Genomic DNA, 25,527 nt, shown 5'->3' with positions numbered 1-25,527 from the left:
TTTATCAGTAATAGTGACAATATTGTATATCAGTAATAGTGTCAATTTTTTTTGTACGTCAAATACTTTATTTAGCAGTGCTAATATAAAGAATATTTTTAAAACTGGGACTATCGGCTGGATTCTGCAACGTGTAGTCTGTGAGCAACCACTGTGCCATGTGCAGTAATAATCCAGTATTCTTGTCAATATCTGACATGTTGGTCAGTTCCAGTTTTTGATTGGACCTCCAGTGCCAGCACAGCCCACCCCACCTCTTCCCTCTGTGCTGTCAATTATAATTTATTACCTTAGTTGATTTGCTGGTTCATCAGAGCCTCCGGGGAAAAATGGCTTCATGTAACAGTCCCGGAGCTATGGCTAATGGAATAATTTACCTTTATAATGAGTTAAATGAAGACGATGTGTAACGTGGCTTATTTGTGTTACAATTTAATGACCGTTTAAGACTTAATTGTATATTATTTTTACTAGAATACCAGTGTAAACCTACTGCACATTTATAGACAATCCAGTTATGTTCGGTACAGTAGTTTCTTTATCTGGCCTCAAACGTTCGGTGCAATGTGTAGCCGTGCACAAATATCTATAGAGTAGTTTCAATTGTTTTATCGCGCAAGATCTCCCATCTTAAGTGATGGGAGATCAGGGGGCGCTATTCAATTGTTTTTGGGTGCCCATGCCTTTTTGCACATGTGCCCAAATAACATGGGACTAGCCATGTAAAATGGCTATACCCGTCAAAAGTCCTGGTTAGTTTGCGCAAACAGCAATTTGGGTGCCCAAAACAAGGACTTTTCGTCCGTTAGTGATAGCCGCGGGCGCAAACACTTGAATGGCCCCCATATACTATACACATGTACATAGTATTTGTGCATTTTTCTAATTTAGTTAAATTGTTTTTTGTTTTTTTATTCCCAACCTACTTTTTGTTTATACACTGATGATATACAGTTTGCGTTTTCACTTTCACCTACTACTTGAGCTGCATTTTATATAATGTAAATTATATATTTGCTATAATGAAGCCTTCTTGTGAAATTATGCTTTTAAAAAATTTTTTTTGCTACATTCTGAGCCGCCTTTAAAGCATCTTGCTGGGAAAATTGTACAGATAGTAATATATGGCACTTTTCAAATAGAAGCCTTATTGATTGACTTGCTTTGCTGCTTTGTAGCTCTATGATGTGAGGAGGAGGCAATTTTAAAGACCGTTAAAGTACTTTATGCGAAGTGAATGAGACATTGAACCACTCTCCCGTCCCACAAGCCCATGCACTCAGCAAAAGCAAGTCGTTACTTTCCTTCGGGTCTTCAATCAGCTACAAGGAGGCATTAATTGCTTGCTGGGAGGCAGTGTTTCGGATCCTTTCAACCACTAGATTTTTGTGATTATTTTTTTTTTATATATATATATTTTTTTTACAAGGATAAACTGAATGAGTTGTTCATCTTTTTTGAGACGCTTGAAGCTTTAAGAGCCGAAACCATGCACATAAATTGCCTCGAATCAGATTTACCTCCAATTGTGAGCAATGCCTTTCCTGCCGCTATCATCATCCAGACGGTTTCACTGGGAACATGCCGCAGGCAAGTGGTATTAATTATAAGGAGTGCATTAGCGGCACAGGCTGGCAATACAGCATTATAGAATTCTTGAGAAAAGTGATCGTCCATAACTTGTTCTTATTTTGTAGCAAAGAACAATTTGTGCTGCACAAAATTGTTATGAATTACTAAGATGAGGGTGTTCTGATTTTTTTTTTTTTTTTGTACTTCTGTACAACTCCTTACTACCTTCATCTGTGTAACCCATGGCCATCTAGCTATAATTCTAAAAATATAACTTCCTTCGTGAGGGCAATGGAAACAATAGGATACGCCTGATGACCTGAGAGTGACAGGGCTTGGTGAGATTCTTATTAATTGCGATAGGTGACCTACCTCTGGCAGAGACTGTTGGAACAGTGCCAGTCATGTTACGCATTTAAAAGAAAAAAAATATTTTTTTTTATCAATTATCACGAGGTTTCTCTGTTTACTGCAAAAGTGGCTGATAATAATGGTACACACTGACACTCTGAGAAACTGGTTTATAGGCGGCTGCTCAGACACCATGGCCCTCATTCAGAGGCGCTCGCAAAATGCAAGCGCTTGCTCTTAATGTGGGGGGCCGCTTCTCTTTTGAATTGCGGCATCCTGGTCACTAGCTTAGCTGTGGGTTACCACCCACAGCTTTAGCGACCGACCAGGTTGGTGGTCGCGATGGTCAAGACCATCGCGGCTTGCGACGAGACCTTGAGGTTGGGTCTCGGCAACCGCAAGCCCCAGGGAGCTTCCTGCTCTGATCGAGCAGGAAGCTCCCCACTGACATCACTGCTGATGTCAGTGGGGCCGCCCACAAAACTGCATGCGTTCCTTAAGGAACGCCTCTGTTTGTGAAGCCACCCCCCCGCCACGCCTACAAAATGGGGCGAGCTGTCGATCACCATCGACAGCCGCCCCTTTTGTAGTGAGCTGCGGAGCGAGAGAATTTCTCTCTTGCTCTGAGGCTTGCGCATGTGCACTTGCGCAGGGCCTAAATTTCGGCCCGTTTGCGAACAGGTCTGAATGAGGTCCCATGTGCTGAGCAGAATGGCATCTCGGGACGCGCCATATCGCTAGTTTTACCTCACCGTATTGGGTAGATGTGTGCGCAGCTGAATATCACCACTATTTGAATCAGCAACATAATGGTGACTATCTGCTTTGCTTAAAGAGCCAGTATTATGAAGCCTTCCATGACCAATTTCAGTATGACCTGCTTTCATTTACAGAAGTTTTAAAACTGCTCACTAAAGGTGCGTACACACACAACGGTTTTTTGAACGATTTAAATATGATGTCGTTATCGTTAAATAGTTTATAAAATTGTTCATCTTTTTAAGGTGAACGATAATCGTTCATGCACGTTCAAGTTTGTAGTTCATCGTCCATTCTGACTGTCCAACAAACGATTTTTGTTCAGAAAATCGTTCATGTTGTACAGAATGAACGATGTCCATTCACTGTATGCATGATTAAAAATCGTTCATCGTTCATGAAAATCGTTTATTAATTTAGTAACCAACGGTTTGTATAAACGATCTTCGTTCACTTTTTCAGGGGAAAATCTGAACGAAAATCGTTCACTAAAATCGTCCGTTACTAACATCGTTGTGTGTATGCAGCTTTAAAGCTTGTATCTAAAATCCACTGTGTAAACATTATGAAATGGATACAAAAACAGATAAATCTCAGGTGCACAACTCCAAATTATTAATAATATATAAATACAATACAATTTTGCAATCAATATAGGTTTTTAGCATAATCTTGGCCAAGGTTACGGGCCTACCCACCATATCCAGGTAACCTCTTTAGGGTAGGTCCCTAACATACTAAGATTCAAATCCAGAGTGCAGGACACCCCCAAACTAGCCCAGCTAAGCCGCCCCAGGGCACCGCCATAGTAAGAAAAGTGCAGTGTAAAGAGATAGTTAGGAGCAGCTACTGCTGCATATAAAGAATGAAAATAAAAAGTGAGGTACATATATAATAAACAAACAGTGAAGGGTTAAAATGTGTTATAATGCGGTGCCCTGAAACAGATCAACAAAGGCAATCCAGGGAGACCCACGCCCCAAAAATGAACCAAAGTTGCACTACAGTATGTATTTCATTCTTAGTATTTTTGGCGATCTACCCTAAAGAGGTTACCTGGATATGGTGGGTAGGCCCATAACCTTGGCCAAGATTATGCTAAAAACCTCTATTGATTGCAAAATTGTATTGAATTTATATATTATTAATAATTTGGAGTTGTGCACCTGAGATTTGTCTGCTTTTGTGCCTGCAATTAGTCTCATCAGGTAGCACCTCCCTATATATATGTATATATATATATATATATATATATATATATAATTTTTTTTTTTTTTTTTTTCAGGGTGTGCAGTCCAGAAATCTTTCCCATATTATGAAATAGATGTTTAGCTACTAAAACTAAACTGTATTTACCATAAATTGACCTAGAAAAACTTTGTAGTATTTATAGAAATATATAAATGTTACACTAGCATTTCTGTCAGTTGATTTTACTTAGTCACATTTGTGCACTGACATTTACGTCAAACTCTTTTTTGTTAATAATGAGCTGTCCTAATCACAAACGTAAATACAAAAGTAAACTAGCAGATTATTACTGGGTTTTAATTTTGGAAACAGCGACTTTAGTTGTCCACCTTCTGAGCAGATCCAGCTTCCCACAGGACTTAATATGAATGGCAGTGACAGTTCCCTTGCCCTTCTGGGTCTTCTACGGGAAGATGATGGCTGCTGGTCTCTGTCACCTGTCACCTTTCCTGTTAGCTGTCGTTTTTTGACACGCTGTGCATCTGACTTTTTCTATTCTGGCTTTCCCTTAATGACACATCACTGTAGCTGTGTCCTATTGTGTTTTTTTTCTTTGTTTTTTTTACTGAGCACTGCCCTTCACAATATAATTTTCTTCTTCCTCTGTCTTTGGAAACTATTTAACCTTCTCACTCAAACAGCTCTCTGGCAGTTCTTCCCCCTCTCTCGCTCTCTCTGGCAGTTCTTCCCCCTCTCTCGCTCTCTCTGGCAGTTCTTCCCCCTCTCTCTTGCTCTCTCTGGCAGTTCTTCCCCCTCTCTCTTGCTCTCTCTGGCAGTTCTTCCCCCTCTCTCTTGCTCTCTCTGGCAGTTCTTCCCCCTCTCTCTTGCTCTCTCTGGCAGTTCTTCCCCCTCTCTCTTGCTCTCTCTGGCAGTTCTTCCCCCTCTCTCTGGCAGTTCTTCCCCCTCTCTCTTGCTCTCTCTGGCAGTTCTTCCCCCTCTCTCTTGCTCTCTCTGGCAGTTCTTCCCCCTCTCTCTTGCTCTCTCTGGCAGTTCTTCCCCCTCTCTCGCTCTCTCTGGCAGTTCTTCCCCCTCTCTCTCGCTCTCTCTGGCAGTTCTTCCCCCTCTCTCTCGCTCTCTCTGGCAGTTCTTCCCCCTCTCTCTCGCTCTCTCTGGCAGTTCTTCCCCCTCTCTCTTGCTCTCTCTGGCAGTTCTTCCCCCTCTCTCTTGCTCTCTCTGGCAGTTCTTCCCCCTCTCTCTTGCTCTCTCTGGCAGTTCTTCCCCCTCTCTCTTGCTCTCTCTGGCAGTTCTTCCCCCTCTCTCTTGCTCTCTCTGGCATTTCTTCCCCCTCTCTCTTGCTCTCTCTGGCAGTTCTTCCCCCTCTCTCTTGCTCTCTCTGGCAGTTCTTCCCCCTCTCTCTTGCTCTCTCTGGCAGTTCTTCCCCCTCTCTCTTGCTCTCTCTGGCAGTTCTTCCCCCTCTCTCTTGCTCTCTCTGGCAGTTCTTCCCCCTCTCTCTTGCTCTCTCTGGCAGTTCTTCCCCCTCTCTCTTGCTCTCTCTGGCAGTTCTTTCCCCTCTCTCTTGCTCTCTCTGGCAGTTCTTTCCCCTCTCTCTTGCTCTCTCTGGCAGTTCTTTCCCCTCTCTCTTGCTCTCTCTGGCAGTTCTTTCCCCTCTCTCTTGCTCTCTCTGGCAGTTCTTCCCCCTCTCTCTTGCTCTCTCTGGCAGTTCTTCCCCCTCTCTCTTGCTCTCTCTGGCAGTTCTTCCCCCTCTCTCTTGCTCTCTCTGGCAGTTCTTCCCCCTCTCTCTTGCTCTCTCTGGCAGTTCTTCCCCCTCTCTCTTGCTCTCTCTGGCAGTTCTTCCCCCTCTCTCTTGCTCTCTCTGGCAGTTCTTCCCCCTCTCTCTTGCTCTCTCTGGCAGTTCTTCCCCCCCGCCCTCTCTCTCTGGTCTTTCTCTTCCATGAGTAGAGCTCCCCCACCCCATGGAAAAACCGTTGCTTGTGGTGACCCTGTGAACCCCTCTTTGACTACTTTGGCTAAAACTGGTGTACTCACTTCCCCACAGCCATTCTAATCCGGCTTAGACGGTGAGGCTGTGGACTAAGATAGTCGCGCAATCTGACTATAATGGGGACATGGGTAACTCTAAAATGGGCCTTGGGTTTGATTCCAACTAGGATTTACTTAGGTTGCAGTAGTTTTCTCCCATTCTGCATCTGATTAAACTGGCTGTGGTGAGTGCTTGTGTTAAGGAAATTAGTTTGCGATCTTGTCTGCAACAGGGATTAATGTAAAACAAACAAACAAGAAAATGTGATTGCACAATGCTACAGCATATGTGGACATGTGTAAAGATTATAGGGTTCCAGTCATCCATTCGATGATCATTTTGCTGTCAAGTGTGTCCATGTTACAAAACCAGTGGTTTACAGAAAAGCTGCTCGGTTTAACCCTGGATCTCCGCCCACCCACAGTAGCTGTGGCAATCAGGACAACTCTTATTTATTTCTCTTTGTCTGATAAATAATTTTATAAGCTTTGGCAGCTCTATCAATGTAAGATTCTCCATGCTAAATCTGAACAGCTGTTTCTTTTTTTCCCAGCAATCAGAGTAAATTATTTAGCTGCGCTCTCTCTGCCAGAACCCTAATTGCCTCCCTGAGAGCCTCCTTATTTTTCCGCAGACCTCCTGTCTGTTCCGTCCCCAAAGATGGCAGGACGGTAGAGCGCTCTCAGATCTATTCGGTTGCCCTTTTGCTGCACGTTGCCCTTCATCGCTGATTAGAATCTTAATGGGACAGCCGGTGCTTAAGTTCTAATTGCAACCTGTTGGACCCATAAACACCTTGTATATCACAGTTAAGGGCAGCATAGCTTGGCGTGGTTATCTAATTAGGGGAATTGTGGCTGTCTTAAGCATACTCTGCAGTATTACTGTATATGGCATAAATATTCTATTAAACTTTACTGATTACTCTTATTTAAAAGGTCACAATGAAAATGTATAAACTGAAAACTAAACTTATAATGTAAGTGTGTGTTCAGTGAAGCAGCTGTTCCTCACATATGGGAATAAATATGTAAAAGTTGAGCTGTAGTTTTGTATGGTAATTGAGGGGGGGTGCACATTTATTAGCAAGTGGCAATATGGATGGTTTCCCATTACTGGAAAATATCGCTGGGGCAGCTCAGTCATACTCTCTGATAGCGGCAGTAGTAGTTCTTGCAGCATCAACTGACCAGTCTTGGTGCATATGCATGACTCAGATTTCTTGTTCAAACAAGCACAATGGGACTGGAAGCCCTGCATTGTCCTTTTGTTTCTGCTATCAAAAAAAACATGACAAAAGGTAAAAAGAGAACGTTAAAAAACACACATGGATAAAATGTACTCCTTTTACTGTCCTGGTTTAAAATAAATGGCTTTATTTAAATAAAGCCATTTTTCAGTGAATATTTCCTGCTGTAGGATTGCCGTAGAGGGTGTACCACTGCCGTCTATGTTACATATATTTTCCTCATGATTTGGGGAAGGCCATCTCTAGAGATAGCACTGTAGTAGTAGATAGTAAGCTTTACTTTACCTGCACCACAATTCTTCAACCGTATGGCTCCATGGAATATATCCGCACTATTTAAATAGAGAATATTAATAATGATACTTCTGCTAACATTTAGGTATCTTTGTATCTTTTTGCTTTACTCTCCCAAGTGGGCTTCCTCAGACGCATAATTTTAAACATCATTACCAGCTATTTCATAAAAATATAAATAAATGCAAGTTATTACTAAAATTCAAAATGTAACTTTTTCAAATGTTTCAAGCTAATGGGGCCCATACATCAGCTGAGATGGATTGCCCCAATTCCTCATTCTGTCGGGGTCTGGGAAATCCAACAAGTTGGAAATTTTTGATTTGCCAGTCTCAACCAAAATATGATCGCGTCCGGGAATTTGAACATGCTGTTTTTCCCCTATCTGCCGACAGATAGCCGATCATCTGTGTCCATGTGTCGGCGGTTTTGATCGTCTGAACAGTGTTGGCAGAAAGGGGAATCGGACCGTAGATGTATGGCCCGCATAGTTGATATTATTAAGAAGCAGATTATGCTATAAATGTACTTCGTTGCTGAATTTAAATGGTGTTGTCGGAAATATCTCTACCTGTCTAGAGGGGCCTATACCTTATGCTGGGTACACACTAGGAAAAAGGATCGGTCATCAGACCGATCAGAGTGGCAGATTGGTTAGTGTGTATAGCTTACTAATCGGCTGCTCGATATTTCTGGCCTGACATCACAACAGGTCGGGCATTTAAATTTGCCCGTCCAGTTGAGTTGTCTGTGTCGGCGGTCTCTGCAGCCAGTGTCTGGGCGGTGGGCAGATTGTACGTACACACATGCATCGTCTGTCCTGCACGGCCGACCTGATATATCTGTGAATGATGTAGTTCAGACATATTGTGGTTGTACACACCCGTCGATGCACTCGCGATATATAGTTTGTCGATTGAACGATATATGAAAAAGTGTGTACACAACATAAGATCTGCCTTCAGATCCTCGTGAATTGGAAGGCTAAATACTGGTTCAGGTCAATCGATGGCTATTTACTGTATGTGACGGTTCAACTTTAATTGAAAAAATTACCTTCTCTGAAAGAGTAAGACTAGACTTCATGAACTCCTAATTTAAAGTTAATACATTTAATGTGCCCATACCTAATTATTTTGCTATATCTTTATGCTTTTGCAAGTTTTACTGTAGCTGCTGAAATCTCTGGCAAAGATCATGTATCTGATCTCTCCGTTCCCCACTGAGACCCAGACGTGCCATATCTATTCCTTGAAAGCCACACACAGCTTCTAAATTATTAAAACCGTAAAGCTTTAATGTCTGCCATGGTGCCCCCAGAGAACCGTAGGAGGAAAAAGTTTATACAGTTATTTGTTTGTTTTTTAAGCATTAGAGGAGAGAAAAATAGCTTTGCAGAGCAGTGTAAGTCAGCGGTGGAAGGACGTCTGCTCTGTAAATAATAGTAAAAACCTATGTAGAAGAAATGTATTTTATTTATGGAGATATTTTTTGTATGGTTACTTGAATTCCTTTAGCCAAGCCTAGAAGTAGTCCTCGGGGATAAAAGAGGAATGGCAGCTGCTGCAAGAATGCGTTTGTACAGCAGAAATGCTCTTTATATATTGGATAGTGTGACTTGTAGACTATTCTAGGGCAGGACTTGTGTATTGCAATGTCTATTAGGCTTGCGTGGTTAATGTTGGCCCTGCCTGTTTTAGCTCTTCATGTTAAACATGAAGGGATGCTTGTTTATGCATATATGGGGAAATTGCAATATATTTTCCTAAATTATATAGGATTTTTAATATTACAATGGACTAATTTTACCCCTTTCACACCAAAATCCCGGTTCTATTCCAATATCGGTCAGACCCGGGACAGGCCTTTTCACACCTGGGTTATTTTCAGGTGGACGCCATTTACACTGCACACGGGAGCAGTGGAACTGTTCTGCCAGCGCTTGGAGATGACATCATCTCCAAGCTCCTGGAAACAGCCTCTCCCTATGCTGTAAACGTGACCCGGGTCAGATGACCTGGCTCACCCGTTCCTGTGTCAACCATGCAAGCTACCTGGGTTGGATTGCCTGTTCACTGGACCCGTTTTTTTTTCGGGGACCCTTTCACACCGAGCCGCAACCCAAGTTGAAACGGCAGTGTGAAAGGGGTATCATTTAAAGAGTATGAAAGTAGCCATGTTTTTGAGCTGATCCAATATTATGAAAATACGATATCTGCGGTTTCTTGTTTTGCGATATATTTGCAGAGCGTTCATCCTATGTGTTATGCCTTCAGAGGACCAATATGGTTGGCTTTCACAACACAGGCAGAAGGTTAATCATTGTTGCCAACTGTCCTTCCTACCTAAGGAATGTCCGTTTATAAAATGGTTTCTGTATTTTTTAATGCTGTCCAAAGTTGCAGCAAAATTCCTGTATATCTGATGTACTGTAGTTCTCATTGTCTTTGCTTTTCTTTGAGCTTCACGTTACTATTAAACTGAAATATTCTGTCATCTATTTACAAGTTGGCTGTGTGAACACAACTTCATATAATGGCGTAATTGGCACTAAAATCTTCCAGAATCGGTCCACCAAGAGACTCCATTCACTACTCTGTGCAGTTCTGAACATTTAGATGCTTGATCTGGTTATATTTTGTGCAATCTCTTTCAACTTCAAACTTGCCTACACATGGTCACACCTGAGTCTACTGAACAGAAACCCTCTTTGCTACTCTTCTGATGACAAAAAAGGGTGAATAAGAAAAGTGATAAAATTAGACAGGTCTTCGTCTCTGGAGACCAAACATCAGCTTCTCAAGCCACAACTTTTCAACGAATTTAACCACGTAAATTTAAAACAGCAATGATATTAAAAGCAAAACGCGCCATGTTTTGCTTTTAACATTACTGACATTTAAAATGTCTCTGTTAAACATGAAGAAAAGCAAGATGCTGCTTAGTACAGTCACCCCTTTGGGGTGGTTTCAATTGGGAGATTTGCATGGTAATTTCTGGCTCACTTATTTTTTACCTTACACTGCTAAGTTCTATTCTAATCATGACTTTGCTCCGATCACTCTTAAACCAGGACTACCGCAAATGATATGGGCGTTGAGTCCGTTTAATGTAACCAAAATTTTGCCCACAATTCCATCTATACATGACCACTAATCTTTGCCTACGTGCCATCACCTAAGTTGCCCCCATTTACATCTCTTCACCTGCAAACGGTGATGCAGCTAAGTAGCACACTGCTCTTCATTGCCTTTACTTGCGTGCACACGGCTCCAGAGCCTGCACAGAGCGAAAACAGGTTTTGGCTGCAAAGCGATCTACTTGTGTGCAGCTCAGCTGTGGCCCCCGTGTCGGTAAACGGCTCTAGAGGAACAGCTGAGTCCAGAAAACAACATTTTAAAATAAGAAGTGATGAGTTATATATTTTTTTTCTAAAAATGGATGTAAAATATCTAGAATAGGCAAAAAATAAACCCTTTATGTAACGTGTAATTTGATAAATAAGGTTTTAATTTGTGATGATTTATTGTTTGGGTACTGTGATTAACCATTTTACTGTATAAATGTTAAATGAAAATAAAATAAAACCTCGTTCCAAAAAAAAAAATAGAATAAGGTGCTTTGCAGAATAACCCATTAGCTCCAGAGTTCAGGAGGTGAGAGGGATCTTCTGCACTGATGAGGAGTAATATATTTCGCTGGAATGTACTTGGATACAAGTGTCTTTTAGTGTGTATGTAGAATGTTGTGTTTAAAAGAGGACGACGATGGGATAAATCATTTATGTGCTTTTTGTTTCATGTGAATTAATCTATAAATCCCGTTTAGTCATCAAAACTTTATGTAATATTTAGGTTTATCATCTGGATCGGTGGTCCTTATAACTTTTAGGTTAATGAGTTCAAGTTTTCTTCAGGATCAGTGGTGATAAGTACAATTAGTTATGTTACCTGTGAAAAAGCACAATAATTACTGAAAGTTTTGCTCCTCTATTGTAAAGAGAATGGTTGCAAATTAAAGCTTTTAGCTCAGGAACATGCACTTAAAAATAAATAAAATGAATTGCGCAATTGTGTAGTCCTGGGTCCACTGCTGTTGGCCTGAGCTGTTTCCACCCTCATTGGGTCCTCAGTATTTAGTTAATTGGTCGGCAGACCCAGCGCAGCTCATGGGGTCTTAGATTTACCCAATTCTAAAGTGTTCATGAAAAAAGATTTTAAATTGATGGCAAATATGGGATGTACAGAGGCGATTGGTTGGTTTCTGAGTGGGAAGTCTCATTAAACGTCATGGAACCCGAACATTGCGTGTTTTTATGGTATCCTCAGGAATTATTAGTACCACCTGTAGATCTATTGTGTTAAATCATCTGGAAAACATGCACTGTTAGGATGCCATGAGGACTATGTTTTGGAAACACTGCATTAAACCATAGGCTGTGTGTTCCTTAAGGGTACTCAGATTCGAGATTTCGGTCTGAAGGTGGTAAAAGCATTCCTGGTCAGGAGGATGCATGCAGGTCGCCGGAAGCTGACCACTGCTGTGTGATCTGAATGCTGCTGCTTCTATTTTAGAGCACCTGAAGAAGCGTCTAGAAGATTACATGGTGAACTTCCCGAAGGTGAGAATAGTCCGCACCAAGAAGAGAGAAGGCCTCATACGTACTCGCATGTTGGGGGCCTCGGTGGCTATTGGAGAAGTCATCACTTTCCTAGACTCGCACTGTGAAGCCAATGTGAACTGGCTGCCACCACTGCTCGGTGAGACCACCCCCCTCTGCTGGACACATAGAGAACTACATTTATTTATATAACACTACCTAACTTCTGCTGCATCATGTACAGTAGTCACCACTATTTTACCAAGGAATAGTGCACTAAATGTCACATTTGCCATTACTAGCATGTTTTAGGCTAATGCTTCTTTTCAAACTACAAAGTCCTTTTTCTCCAGAGAGTGGTTGCTGTGAGGCAGCAGCTGAGAGAACTGGCATGTGTCACTGTTGGCTGAATGTCTGACCTAAATCCATTCCTACAAGGTAGATTATGTACAAACAGCTCATTGCTTTATTTCCAGAGTTCAGTGTTCTAATTTCCTGATAGAGAGATGACCGTTAATCCACATTAGCTTCGAGCCAGGCTTGGACTTGTCTAAAATGAATCTCTCTCCTCTTGCAGACCGTATAGCACAAAACCGCAAGACCATTGTGTGTCCAATGATCGATGTCATCGACCATGACAACTTCGGGTATGAAACACAAGCCGGTGACGCCATGCGAGGGGCTTTTGACTGGGAGATGTTTTACAAGCGGATCCCCATCCCTCCTGAGTTACAGATCTCTGATCCCAGTGAGCCTTTCGAGTGAGTTTCAGTTGCATTTATTCCACAATGTTACTAAAGTTAAATTTAATTGTTCCATTTCCTTTACAAAAGTGTAGTTCTATTGGTCTGTGGTGCTTCGAGAAGAAGCCAAAACTAAACATGTGGTATCGGGTGGAGTTCAACATGTTACTATAAACATGGAATGTGCCATTATCCTACCTTCATCATGCCATCCGCTGATACCGGCTAGCGTTTAATCGCATTCTGACAGTCAATGGTGTCCTTGCGTGTGAATACCAGTTCCACTCCTTAGAATGTTTTTTTCAGTCTCTATGACAACCGGCTTTTGTCCATCCCTTTGTTTAAAAGATGCAAAGTTTAGACCCTGTGATCACTTAATTGAATCATTATCTGCATAATGGGATTCTAAGTGCATTCTCTACAGGTTATTTAGATCGAGCACAATGTATAACACTCTATTCTCCAACTACAGTCCTGAAAAGGTTTGATTGACTCGTTCGTTATGAATAAAATATTCTTTTTTTCTTTTTTTTTTCATGTTTAATTTTGCTTGTCTGGAATAATGTTTTTTTCCAAGGTTGTTGTAATAATGGTTTCAGAACTTTGCGTTTTCATCAGACACAGTCATAGAATTGGTTGTTGTATTTCTCAGATACAGCAGTAGATTTGAAATATTAAACAGCTGGGGGAGCCTGTTGCAATAGAAATCGGTTAAAGGTGTTTTAAAAAAACACATCTTTGAACCGTCTCAAATCTCTTCAGGCAAATCTTTATAAAGGGACCCATTACACATTACTTACACAAGCTGCCTTTCATACTGTATTCAGTGGCAAAGCAGTGTTACTCTATTGTCTCTATAGTGCTCCTAAGACATTGACCTGATTACATCTTCACGCTTCAGTGGGTCGCTGTACAGAATTATAAATGTTATCTAATGTCAGAAGTACAACAGATTTGTAGCAGGTAATGTGCTATCAACTAAAGTAGTGGTTCCCAAACTGTGCGCCGCGGCACCCTGGGGTGCCTCGGGACACTTGCAGGGGTGCCTCAGGTTGGTGGTCCAGCACCAAATCAAATTCTTTATGGTCAAAGATTAATGTAAATATGTGGACAAATAGAAGCGCAAAACTGTCCACCAACACATAACTGAACCTAAGGATGACCGGTAAGCACAATTTACGTCTCTGTACTACTTCACTACATACTCTAGGGCGCCGTGATTCAGAAAAGTTTGGGAACCTCTGAACTAAAGAAATATATTGGGGAAAATTCCCTCTTTACAGGAATGCTGGTGGCATACTTGTAGATGATTAATATGTCTTTGAACCTGCATATCTTTAAATGTCCTTGCATTGCAAAGCCAAAGTTGATGTTTAGCCTAAATGGCTTGTCACTTTTCACTGTGCTGCAGAACGGTAGTTATAATATCCCTAATTACCTAATTAGTGTAGCCTTGGTTACCTGACACTGTTTGAATAAGTGAATGGCAAAGAATATATGGTCAACTAGGCCTCTTGTGTTTGCACATACAGTGGAGGCCGTGGATGCTGGGCACGACAAAACCCTTTGGTTTTGTAGTGGTAACCTTTTAAATGTATATTCACCAACTATTTTAGTCAGGAATAATGAACCCTCAAAAATAAGTCAGGGTTTGCAGCGAAACAATCTGGCATCATATTATTAAGTATATGGGGGTTAAGAGTGACTGAAGATTATGCCAAAATAAAAATGCTTTGGCACTGATAAATTTCTTCTTGTGCTACTTTTGAAAATATGTCTCTTAGGCTGGGTACACACTAAGTTGACCTATCCGACGATTGGTAAGAGTATACACACTTACCAATTGTCTTCCTTATGTGCCGGATAGCTCAACTGGTTGGGTATTTATATTGCCCGCCCAGTTGAGCTGTTAGTCACCGTCGGATCCCTGCAGAATGTTTATGGGCGATCGGCAGGTCGCCCATATACACCAGCACGGCCATCTGCTGTGCTGCACAGCAGATCAGATATGTCTGTGAATTACATTGTTAACAGACATATCCGCTGTACACACCCGGTGATGAAGTAAAGATATATATCGCCCGTTCAATGGTGCAGGCGATATATCTGTCAGTGTGTACCCAGCTTTAGTTTTGAAAGAATCACAAGTAACTCTGGTGTTACCAGAAGTCAGGATGACTAGCACCAATAAACGTTGCCTAATGGCCGTAAAAGTATTTACTAAGGGCCAACACACTTGCGCTCTTGATGTCTGCCAAAGAATGTTCTGTTACAGTCCAAGACAGCTGTTGCTTTATCAGTTCTAACACAGAAATCTAAGTAATTAAAATGTGTCCCTTTTGTGGCCTTTAGGCTCAGCAATGCATAGCGTTACAATCTGTCGTAAGCGTTTCCAGCAGCAGCGGGATTAACTGACAGAAATACTCTGCAGAGTGAAAGAATCTCCCCCAGATAGCAGCCATATAATACAAATGAACCTGCTGTGTTTGCCAGCAGGGCAGGCAAGGTACCTGACCCAGAAAATTTATTGTCTGTGTGCTGAATCTCTATTACATTTGCTTTCATTGTAGGTCTCCGGTTATGGCTGGCGGATTATTTGCTGTAGACAGAAAATGGTTCTGGGAGCTCGGAGGATATGATCCGGGGCTGGAGATTTGGGGAGGAGAGCAGTACGAAATATCTTTCAAGGTCAGACTGGGCCTTGTGAACTTTTGCAATAACGCAACCTCTAACGGCTTCCTGTGAAATGCCAGGCATGCAGAGATTGTTCTTAGGAGAATGCTACAGCGTTACAAGTTCCCCTCACAGGCACACTACTAAAATGCTTTTGACACCTGCAAAAGCAACAAACCCTCCGCACACCGAATTCCCATTTACCAGAGAGAGTTACTCGCCGCACCCCTTGTAATTAGTCACCCGCCGAGAGCCCCTTTGACGGGGTAGGGACAAGTCACACAGAAACAGCTCCGTTTATTGTCCTGAAATTAAGATAAAGTGGAGCAGTCATCTGTGGCTGATAGATTAATAACTGTGCTGAAATCGCAAGCACAAAAGACTGGCTGCTGGGAGGGGGCGGATTGAAACAGGGAAATGAAGGATAGCTAGTCTGTGGGGGCTTGCTAGACTTATTTATTCTTATGCTGCACTGGCAGCACTGTACACAGCTGAATATCTAGATGTCTATGATAAATATGAGGGAAACCAAGTGCTATGAAACAGACTGCAACTAGCACTGCATTGTTGTGTTTTGAGCAAGTAGGACTATATAGGGTATTGTTTAGCAACTCTGTCCTAACAATCCAGGTTTTAAGGAAAGCCATGCTTGAGCACGGATTACTTAATCAATACTTTGATTCAACCAGCTCTGCGTAAAAACATGTAGATAGTTAAAATATGGACTGTTATAGGGTGCCCTGAGGTCTAAGTTTGGGAAGCACTAGTTTAGTGTAATGTAAAGAATTGACAGCCATTGGGTCTATAACAGTCATTGCTAATCTATATTCTCCCATGATGCTTAGCCAGCGAGCATCATGTGACACATGGTTAATTAATGGTTGATTTATGACCTGCATACTTCAGAGAAGGACCATAGAGACGACAGTGAAGGACCACAGAGCCTCACATACCTACAAGCTCATTTATAAGCCCATTCTCTGTGAAAACAACAATAGGAAGAGCTTAGCAAAGACCTCAGCCCCATTACTTACTAAGATGCTGTCTTCTCACTGGAAGGAGATTACAGTTAAAGACTTGCAATTAATGAAACCACTGACCGATATAATTTAGCCACCCAGTGAGGCAGTCTGACATGTAAATGTGCTGTTCCTGGGTACAGAAAAAATAACTCCAATGTAGTTAGCTGTAGCAATGTACAGTTTAGTAGAAGGGTATATTTTTCTGCTATAAAGGTATTAAAATGTTATGGATATATTGTTAATTTTACAAAAGTTTCTCAAAGAATCTATAACTCGTATTCTATCTAATCTTTTGTTGAAGCTTGGTTTTATTTTTTGTAGTGCCTTCTCTCTCAAACATAATTAATCTTAAAATAGACCTGGCACCAACACGCAGTGGCAGCATTCGTGCTGTGAGCTGACCCCATATTCAGCCTATCAAGTTACACACAAAGGGGTTTATGCAGAGTAAGGAGCAAATAAAGGGCAATTTTGCACCTTTGGCAAAACCATGTTGCACTGCAGTTGGGGCGGATTTAAAATGTACAGAGATTTCTTTCTAAAAACAAAGTTGCCCAGTATTTGGGCACTGCATGCAGAAGCAGCCAGTATTTCTTCTTCGGGTTCCATAGGGTCCACAGGAATTACCTTGGGATATATAGTTGGACAGCGTCCATTGCACCAAACAGCAAAGCTCTGGAGCTCCCAGCATGCACTGGTCCTTCTCCCTATATCCCCCGCCCCCATCCACAGGCACTCAGTTGTTTTGTTTGTTGTGCGGCAAGACAAACCTGCTATAACAGTGGGACTGCTAGGCAGTGCTAAGCTTTTTTTATTTTATGTTTTACCTTAAGTTGTGAAACTTCAAGAGTTTGGCGGTACTAGCGCCAGTAATGACGCTCTACTGTGCCTCCACCTACCTCCACCGAAACACCAGACCGCTTCGTGACCTGAGGTTCTCAGCAGGCCTCAGCACGGCTTAGCTTTCGGCCAGAAGACGCTGAGGTCTGGGACCGTGGTCGGGTCAACGGAGATGTTAGGTAAGGATTCCTCTCTGGGAATCATGCGCAAGCAGTCCCTAGCCTCTGGTGTTGAGACGCGCCATAGGCCGCTGCTGGTGAAAGACTTTCTGAAAAAACTATTCCTCACTAAGGCGGCCGGGGTCATATCGTCTATTGCCGGCGACGGGTGGTAAGAGGCACTGGAGTGCACTAGTCAACGTCTTATTACCTTGTAGTGCAGCGTATCCCAGCCGTCAGAATTGCAGCTTAGGATAGATAAGGCGCTACCCCGGCCGCTCCTCCCCCCAGACGCCAACTTCCGGGCAGGATTCCCTCGTCTGGTATAAATGACCACCTCGTGTGTGAGACGCACGCAGTTTAGTGTCTGTTCACGGCTGTAGCAGTTGGTCTCAGAGGTTTTGGTTGGTCTCTCTATATACCTCTCCATTGGGTTTGGCATATAGTGCACTCTATATCCTTCCATCCCCCTCCAGGGGCCGGTTTAGTTGATTGAGTCCACATTGCAGTAGCAATTGCGCGTCTTTTTGCATGGAATGCGACTGTGTGCCAGCTGCTGTGTGTACACTGTCTATGGTTTCTGAGACTGTCAGTTACTGCTATCACTGTGTTTCTCCTTGTCCCTCTGAGGCAGGGTGTGTGTCACTGATAGTATATCTTGTATGTACATTTTATTATGTCAGAAGATAAGGATGTGAGTCCTCCGGTGCTGATATTCTGTAAGTTCTGTGCCGCAGGCTTGTCTGAGCAAGACATGAATCTGAATGGGTTTTGAAAGACCTGTAGCAAACTGGAACTTAGTACGTATGGTACTGGTACACCTGCATCAGCACCAGGGCCTTCATGGATGGCCATCACACCGGAAGTCCTGTCCTATTTGATAGGCAGGGCAATGGAGATACGGGCTCCAGCTGAGGGGGTACCTCAGGCTATGGGGATCCCACAGCATTCCTAAGTGTTTACCCCCCATGAATCCCTGTTGGGATATGACTGCTCACTCCAGCCAGGCGATACTACCCTCTTCAGCCTCTCCGCAGGTGGAAAGACCGGTGGGGTAAGGAAGAGGGGGCATAAGAGTCACCATGTGTTGCCTCAGGAGTCGGAATCAACCTTCTCATCGCATGAGGATTCTCAGACTTCGGAGTCAGTCTAGGTAAAGGAGAACCACCAATCTTTGGTGAATGTTCCCTCTTTGGTAAGGGGTGTGAGGTCTGTCCTTAATATTCAGGAGGAGGAGGTCACACCAGCATCTAAAGAGGTGGTCTTAAGACGTCAGGCCATGACTAAAGGCTATTTCTTTTTCAGGGTCCACAGAAATTACCTTGGGTATGTAGCAGGAGTGATCCAGGCACCAAACAGTTAACAAGCTTCATCTCCCAGGATGCCCTGGGTCCCCCTCCCTACATACCCCGACCCTGGCTACAGGTAGTTAGTTTTTTGCTGTTTGGTGCAGGAGCACCATGCGGACAGTGGGACTGCGACAGCGAGTAGTAGCGGCGAGTGCTGATGGAGGGGAGAACCTGAAGCAGCTAAGCGTTTGGATAGACATCCGTGTCGCCGATCTGTCTTCCCCCGCCAGGCCACAACACCATTGAGGGTACTGGTGATTTTGGCAGGACTTAACCAGCCCAGGACTGCAACCGGGAACATTTGGGATGCAGGTAAAGTGTTCCCCGCGGCATTGGAACCGTGTGGCAGTTCGTGCCTATGGCGGTGGAGACTCGCTGGAGGACGCTGTAGTGCAGAGCCATGTGAAAACGGTCACCGGCGCCAGACCACCGGGACATGAGGGATCCTGACAGTCAGGGGCTTGATGGTGTCGGCCAGTGTGCCAGGCGGATCCATACAGCATAAGGGGAGGTACGCTATCCCCTGTCAGGCCCCCCCCCCAGATGCTGGTTCAGTTACAATCTTCCTACGTCCTGGTTGCTCCTCCTTCCCTCTGAGTCGGCCAGAGACCACTCATGTGCTCTCGGAGGCTGGGTTCTCAGGAGGTTGGGTCAGTCTCCTTCTATATCTCTCCTGCGGTGATCAGGTCATACAGAGCTCCTTATATTACATGGGCTATCAGTAGTTGCTAAAGAGCTTAGTGCATATATTTATAATATATATTAACTATATCTATGTGTATTGTATGTGACTTTTGAAATCTGCTGTGTTATGCTGCCTTTTCTAAATAACTCTGTCATAATCTATCACTGCTCTTTCTCCTCATTGACCCTCTGCTACACCTGTGGTATATATTGGGTGTGAAACATTGTCACATTTGTACTCAGACTTTGCATATCACTAGAGATATTATGTCCAAAGAAGCTGAAAGACAGGTGGCTGATGCTCTTGTGCTGGTGTCATGTGTTGCCTACAAAGCGGTGTTATCCCTACAGGATTTCATAAAGGATGGATTATGTGGCCACTGTTTTAAGGAGTTGCCACATCAGTCAAATCTACCAGCTTCTGGGCAGGAGCCCCCTTGGGCTTCCTTTTCCCAGATTATGGCCCAGGTTGCAGACAGATTGGCGGCCCCTGGGCCGGCCACAATGTGGGGGTTCCCTCGGCAGCTACTATGGTTTTGCCCCCGATGCGGCCGTCCTGGATGGACATGTATGCTCACTCAGGTCAGAATGTGGCTTCGTCCTTAGCAGCTTTTCAGCAGCCACAGCAGGCGACTAGGCCAGTACAGCCAAACACCAGAAGGCGGTCGGTCTCGCACACCATCCAGCTTTCAGATTCTGGTACAGCTTCTGATGAGGGGGGTACACAGGGTTTCTCTCACGAATCCCCTCAGAGGAGGAAGACCATTTTCCAGCAGCAGATGTCCCTTATCTGATTAGGGTGGTCAAGGCTGTGCTAAACATTAACGAGGAAGAGCCAGTACAAAGAAAGACTACAAGATTTTAACGTCGGAGGGTTATAATACCTGAGTTTCCCAAATCTGAGCACCTTTCATATCTTATGCGGGAAGCATGGAATTCGGCAGATAAGAAATTCCATATTACAAAAAAGGTGGAAGCCTTATATACCCCTTTCCATTGGATCAGTGCACTAAATGGGAAGTTCCTCCATTAGTGGATGCACATGTGGCACATCTGGTTAGGCGCGCCACATTGCTTATACCATCTGCATCCTCTCTTAATTGTCCCACAGATAGGAAACTTGAAGCCTGTCTTAAGGCAGTCTTTTCTCTATCAGGTGCTGTTACTCGCCCAGCCATGGCTACAGCTTGGGTTTCCAAAGCCATTGAGGAATGGATGAAGACACTGGAAAGTGCTCTTCCAGAAGCTTCCAAGGAACAGCTGACTATTATCTCCTGTGTTAAGGAGGCGGCATCCTACTTGGGAGAGGCAGCTTTGGATGCTGGTATATTATCCTCTAAAGCATAGGTCTTCAAACTTGGCCCTCCAGCTGCTGTGGAACTACACATCCCAGCATGCACTACCACCTTCTTGATATAACAGCATGCTAAAACTATGGCAGTGCATGCTGGGATGTGTAGTTCCACAGCAGCTGGAGGGCCAAGTTTGAAGACCCCTGCTCTAAAGCATCAGTGGTCTCGGTTGTGGCTCAGAGAGCCCTTTGGCTGAGAGACTGGAAAGCAGATGCAGGGTCTAAGAGAGCCCTGGAATCCCTTCCGTTCACGGGGGGCATTTTGTTGGCACAGAGTTAGACAAGATTGTTGCTACGGTGGCAGCCTCTAAAAGAGCTGGTCTACCTTCGGCATCCACTGCTAGACCTAAGCAGTCAGCCTTTCGGCTGCAAGGAAAAGCAAGAGGTCAGTCTTCCTCTAGAGACAGTTCTCACAGGAAACCACAGTCTAAGAAATCCTGGCTAAACAGACGTCCGGCTGTCAGGTCTGAGGTTAAACCTGCAGCCTGATGGGACGGGCCTCCCCCTGGGGGATCCCATGGTAGGAGGCCAACTTCTAAAGTATTCCGAAGCCTGGCATCTTACAACAACAGATGCTTAGGTTCGGGAGGTGATCTCCCAGGGGTACGCCCTTACTTTCTGGAGAAGTCCCCTGCAAATGTTTTTTGGCACGATTCTGGCAGCGGATTCGGTAAAAGCCTTGGCAATCCAACAGACTATACACTCCCTGCTGATGTCAGGGGTAATAATCCCGTTTCCAGTGAATCAACTAGGAAAGGGATATTATTCCAACCTCTTCTTGACTCAAAAACCTTGCCGACCTATTCTAAACCTAAAAGGACTCAACACATTTATCCACTTGCCCAGGTTTTGTATGGAAACTCTGTGGTCGATTGTCTTGGCAATGGAACCAGGGGATTTCATGGTGTCCTTTTATATTCAGGATGCATATCTTCATGTAGCAATTACACCATCCCACCAACGTTTCCTGAGGTTCGCAGTGCTGCAGGAACATTTCCAATTTCAGGCACTGCCTTTTGGTTTATCAACGGCCCCTCTGGTGTTAACCAAAATCATGGCAATAAAGATGGCCTGCCTCAGGTGCCAGGGGGTCAGGATCCTGCCATACTTGGACGATCTCCTGATATTGGCTCAGTCGCCTCAAGAATTGCAGCATCATCTCAGACTGACAATTGCCTGTCTACACAGACATGGTTGGATTATAAATTGGAAGAAGTCGTCGCTTCTACCAGTGCAGCAGATGGTGCATTTAGGGGCTCGCTTGGATTCCCTGACACAGAGAATACACCTGCCAGAGGACAATATTGCGGCCCTTCAGCTACGGATACGCAGGCTTCTGCACAGCCGGTTAGTATCTGTTCATGTGGCAATGCATATTCTGGGATCCAGGGTGTCAACCTTCGACATGGTGGAATATGCCCAGTTCCACTCCAGACCATTGCAGCGGTTGATCCTCTCGCACTGGAATGGGGGGAGTACCACGCAATAAGGGCACAGATGATTCGTCTCTCACCAGAAGTGCAACTGTCCCTGTCATTGTGTTTGCAGACGTACCGTCTCAACAAGGGTCGCTCATTTTGGTTTCCAGATTGGGTACTCCTCATGACCGATGCTAGCCTCTGCGGTTGGGGTGCAGTGACAGGTCGACACACATTGGATGACAAGAGAAAGTCTTCTGTCCATAAATGTCCTAGAGCTAAGGGCAGTATTCAGGGCGTTGGTTCAGGGTCAGGAACTACTGACGGGCAGGCCTGTCCAGGTACAATCCGACAACACCACCGCCGTAGCCTACCTCAAACATCAGGGAGGCACGCGGAGCCAGGCTACCATGGCGGAAGTTTCAAACATTCTGGTCTGGGCAGAATGTCGTCATCTCCCAGTGATATCGGCGGTGTTCATTCCAGGAGTCCTCAATTGGGAAGCGGACTTCCTAAGCTAGCAGGATATTCATGCCGGAGAGTGGGCTCTTCATCCACAGGTATTTCAGAGCCTTGTGGACAGATGGGGTCTTCCTGAAGTAGACCTCATGGCCTCAAGTCACAATCACAACGTCCCCAGGTACGGGTCCAGAACCAGGGATCCTGCAGCAGAGTTTGTGGATGCTCTGGCAGTAAAGTGGAACTTCAGACTGGCGTATGCATTTCCTCCGTTTTCCCTCCTTCCAAGGGTCATCAGGAAATTCAAGCAGGAAAGCAGGACAGTAATACTGATAGCTCCTGCCTGGGCCAAACGCCATTGGTTCACTGTTCTACAGAGTCTCTCCATAGACACTCCATGGCCTCTTCCTCTAAGGCCGGACATGTTAATACAGGGTCCCTGCCTATACACAAATCTTCGTCTGTCTTTGCCAGCATGGCTTTGGAGACCTCCGTCTTAAAGGCAAAAGGTTTTTCCAATTCTGTAATTCAGATAATGTTGAGGGCACGGAAACCTTCCTCTACTCTCATTTAATACAGAATTTGGCACTCATATTTTCAGTGCTGTGAACTGAGGAAATGTGACCCTAAGGTGTTTTAAGGTCTCTCGAGTGCTTTCGTTTCTTCAGGCTGGGTTAGACCGGGGTCTCCGTCTGGCCACTCAGGGTTCAGGCTTCTGGCTTCAGGCTTCAGTTTGGTTTCAGCGAAGGATCGCCCCATTGCCTGATGTTAGAATATTTTTTCACAGTGTTCTGAGGTTTCAGCCTTCCTTTGTAGCCCCGTGGGTTTTGACTTTGGTTCTCAAGACTTTGCAGGCTCCTCCATTTCAACCCCTGAAATCAGTAGACCTGAAGTGGTTGACAGCCAAGACTGTTTTTCTTCTGGCTATAGCTTCTGCCCATAGGGTCTCTGATTTGGCAGCCCTGTCTTTTCGATCTCCTTTTTTGATATTCCATCAGGATAGAGCTGTTCTTCGTACTAGGGTCGGGTACGTTCCTAAGGTGGTATCCCGGTTTCATGTGAATGAAGAAATTGTGGTTCCAGCTTTGCAAGCTTCAGGCCTTTCGGCTGTTGAAGCATCACTGGATGTTGTCCGTGCACTACGTATCTATGTAGATTGTACCAACTCCATTAGAAAGTCAGATTCTTTATTTGTGTTGTATGGCTGTCATAAGTGATCCTGGCCAGCTTACAAACAGACTTTGGCCAGGTGGTTGCATATGACAATTTCTCAAGCATACACACAAGCTGACCTTGTTGTTCCAAACACGGTCACAGTGCATTCTACTCAATCTGTGGGACCATCGTGGGCGGTTCGTCGTGGTGCCTCTTCTGAACAAATATGCAAGGCGACCACGTGGTCTTCCGTCCAGACCTTTGTCAAATTTTATGCATTTGACACATTTGCCTCTCATGATGCTTCCTTATGGGCGTAGAATTCTCCTTGCGGCTGATACACAGGGGTGTCCCCACCGCTAAAGGGAACATATTTGGGACGTCCCAAGGTCATTTATGTGGACCCTATGGACTTTGAAGAATAAAATAAGAGTTATGGTATAACATACCTTTAATTCTTTTTCTTCGAGGTCCATAGGGGTCAACAGGACACACACCCTAATGCACCTGTTGTTGGGAAATTCTTTTCTGTTGTATTTTCTATGATTCCCTCTTCTTAGAGAGAGTGTGTCTAGAGTACAAGGGTCCTTCCTTCCTTCTCAATTTTCCTTTCCTGCTTGGGCTTGATAACAAACTAACTGCCTGTAGCCAGGGGCGGGGTATGTATGGAGGGGGATCCAGGGCATCCTGGGATCTGAAGCTTGTTAACTGTTTGGTGCCTGGATCACTCCAGCTACATACCCAAGGTAATTTCTGTGGACCCTATGGACCTCGAAGAAAAAGAGTTAACAAAGGTATGTTATACCATAACTCTTAATTTCCCCCACTCTGGACAGTTGACTAATTTCATGTCAGAGGCATGGGAAACCTCTAGCAAGCATTTTTCGCCCACGAGAAAGGTAAACCGCTAGGTATCCATATGCGCCAGGAGCCTGCTGTAAATGGGAGGTTTCCCCCACAGTAGACGCTCATATCACTAGGTTGAGTACGATTGCTACATTGCCTATTCCAGCAGCATCTGCCTTGTAGGAAAGTACGGATAAGAAACTAGATGGTTATCTTAAAACAATGTTTTCAAAGTCTGGAACCATTACCAGTCCAGCTACGGCTGTAGCCTGGGTGACAAAGGCGATGGAAGATTGGACTAGATCTCTGGCAGAGACTATAGTCGACCCGACAAGAGAACAGAAGTTCCTTCTGGATCAGATACAGGAGGCGACTGTATACTTGAGGAAAGCAGGTATTGATGCAGGCATAATGGCCTCTAGGGTCTTGGCTTAACACTGTGGCAGCCCGGAAAATCCTATGGTTAAGGTCCTGGAAGGCAGACCCAGAGTCTAAGAAGGCTCTAGAGTCCTTACCTTTCGCAAGCAAGGTGTTGTTTGGACCAGGATTGGATGATATTATGACTACACTGGCCCCACCAGGTCGGCAGAATTACCATCCACATTTACTTCTAGAAGACAGTCATCATCCCGTCCTTTCGGCTGCAAAATAAGACTAAGAAACAGCCCTCGTCCAGACAGTGTCAGTCCCATAGAGGGCCACCCAGAAGGGCTTGGTCAGGCAAGCGCCCAGCTTCCAAGCCAGACGGTAAGCCTACGGTCTGATGGGGCGG

General features: G+C 44.3%; 1 protein-coding gene across 1 annotated transcript in view; it reads left to right on the top strand.

Annotated features, from left to right (window-relative positions):
- GALNT10 (polypeptide N-acetylgalactosaminyltransferase 10) overlaps positions 1-25,527 on the top strand; it is a 126,996-nt gene that overhangs the window by 76,743 nt on the left and 24,726 nt on the right. Inside the window, exons 5-7 of the mRNA XM_088475673.1 lie at positions 12,032-12,217; positions 12,635-12,818; positions 15,371-15,488. Coding sequence (XP_088331799.1) covers positions 12,032-12,217; positions 12,635-12,818; positions 15,371-15,488 — 488 coding nt within the window. The remainder of the gene's footprint in view (positions 1-12,031; positions 12,218-12,634; positions 12,819-15,370; positions 15,489-25,527) is intronic.

The sequence above is a fragment of the Taudactylus pleione genome, unplaced genomic scaffold (assembly GCF_031769625.1).
Source record: "Taudactylus pleione unplaced genomic scaffold, aTauple2 ptg000176l, whole genome shotgun sequence".
NCBI lineage: Eukaryota > Metazoa > Chordata > Amphibia > Anura > Myobatrachidae > Taudactylus > Taudactylus pleione.
The sequence above is the reverse complement of the archived record's forward strand: the minus strand, read 5'-3'. Positions and strand labels throughout refer to the sequence as shown.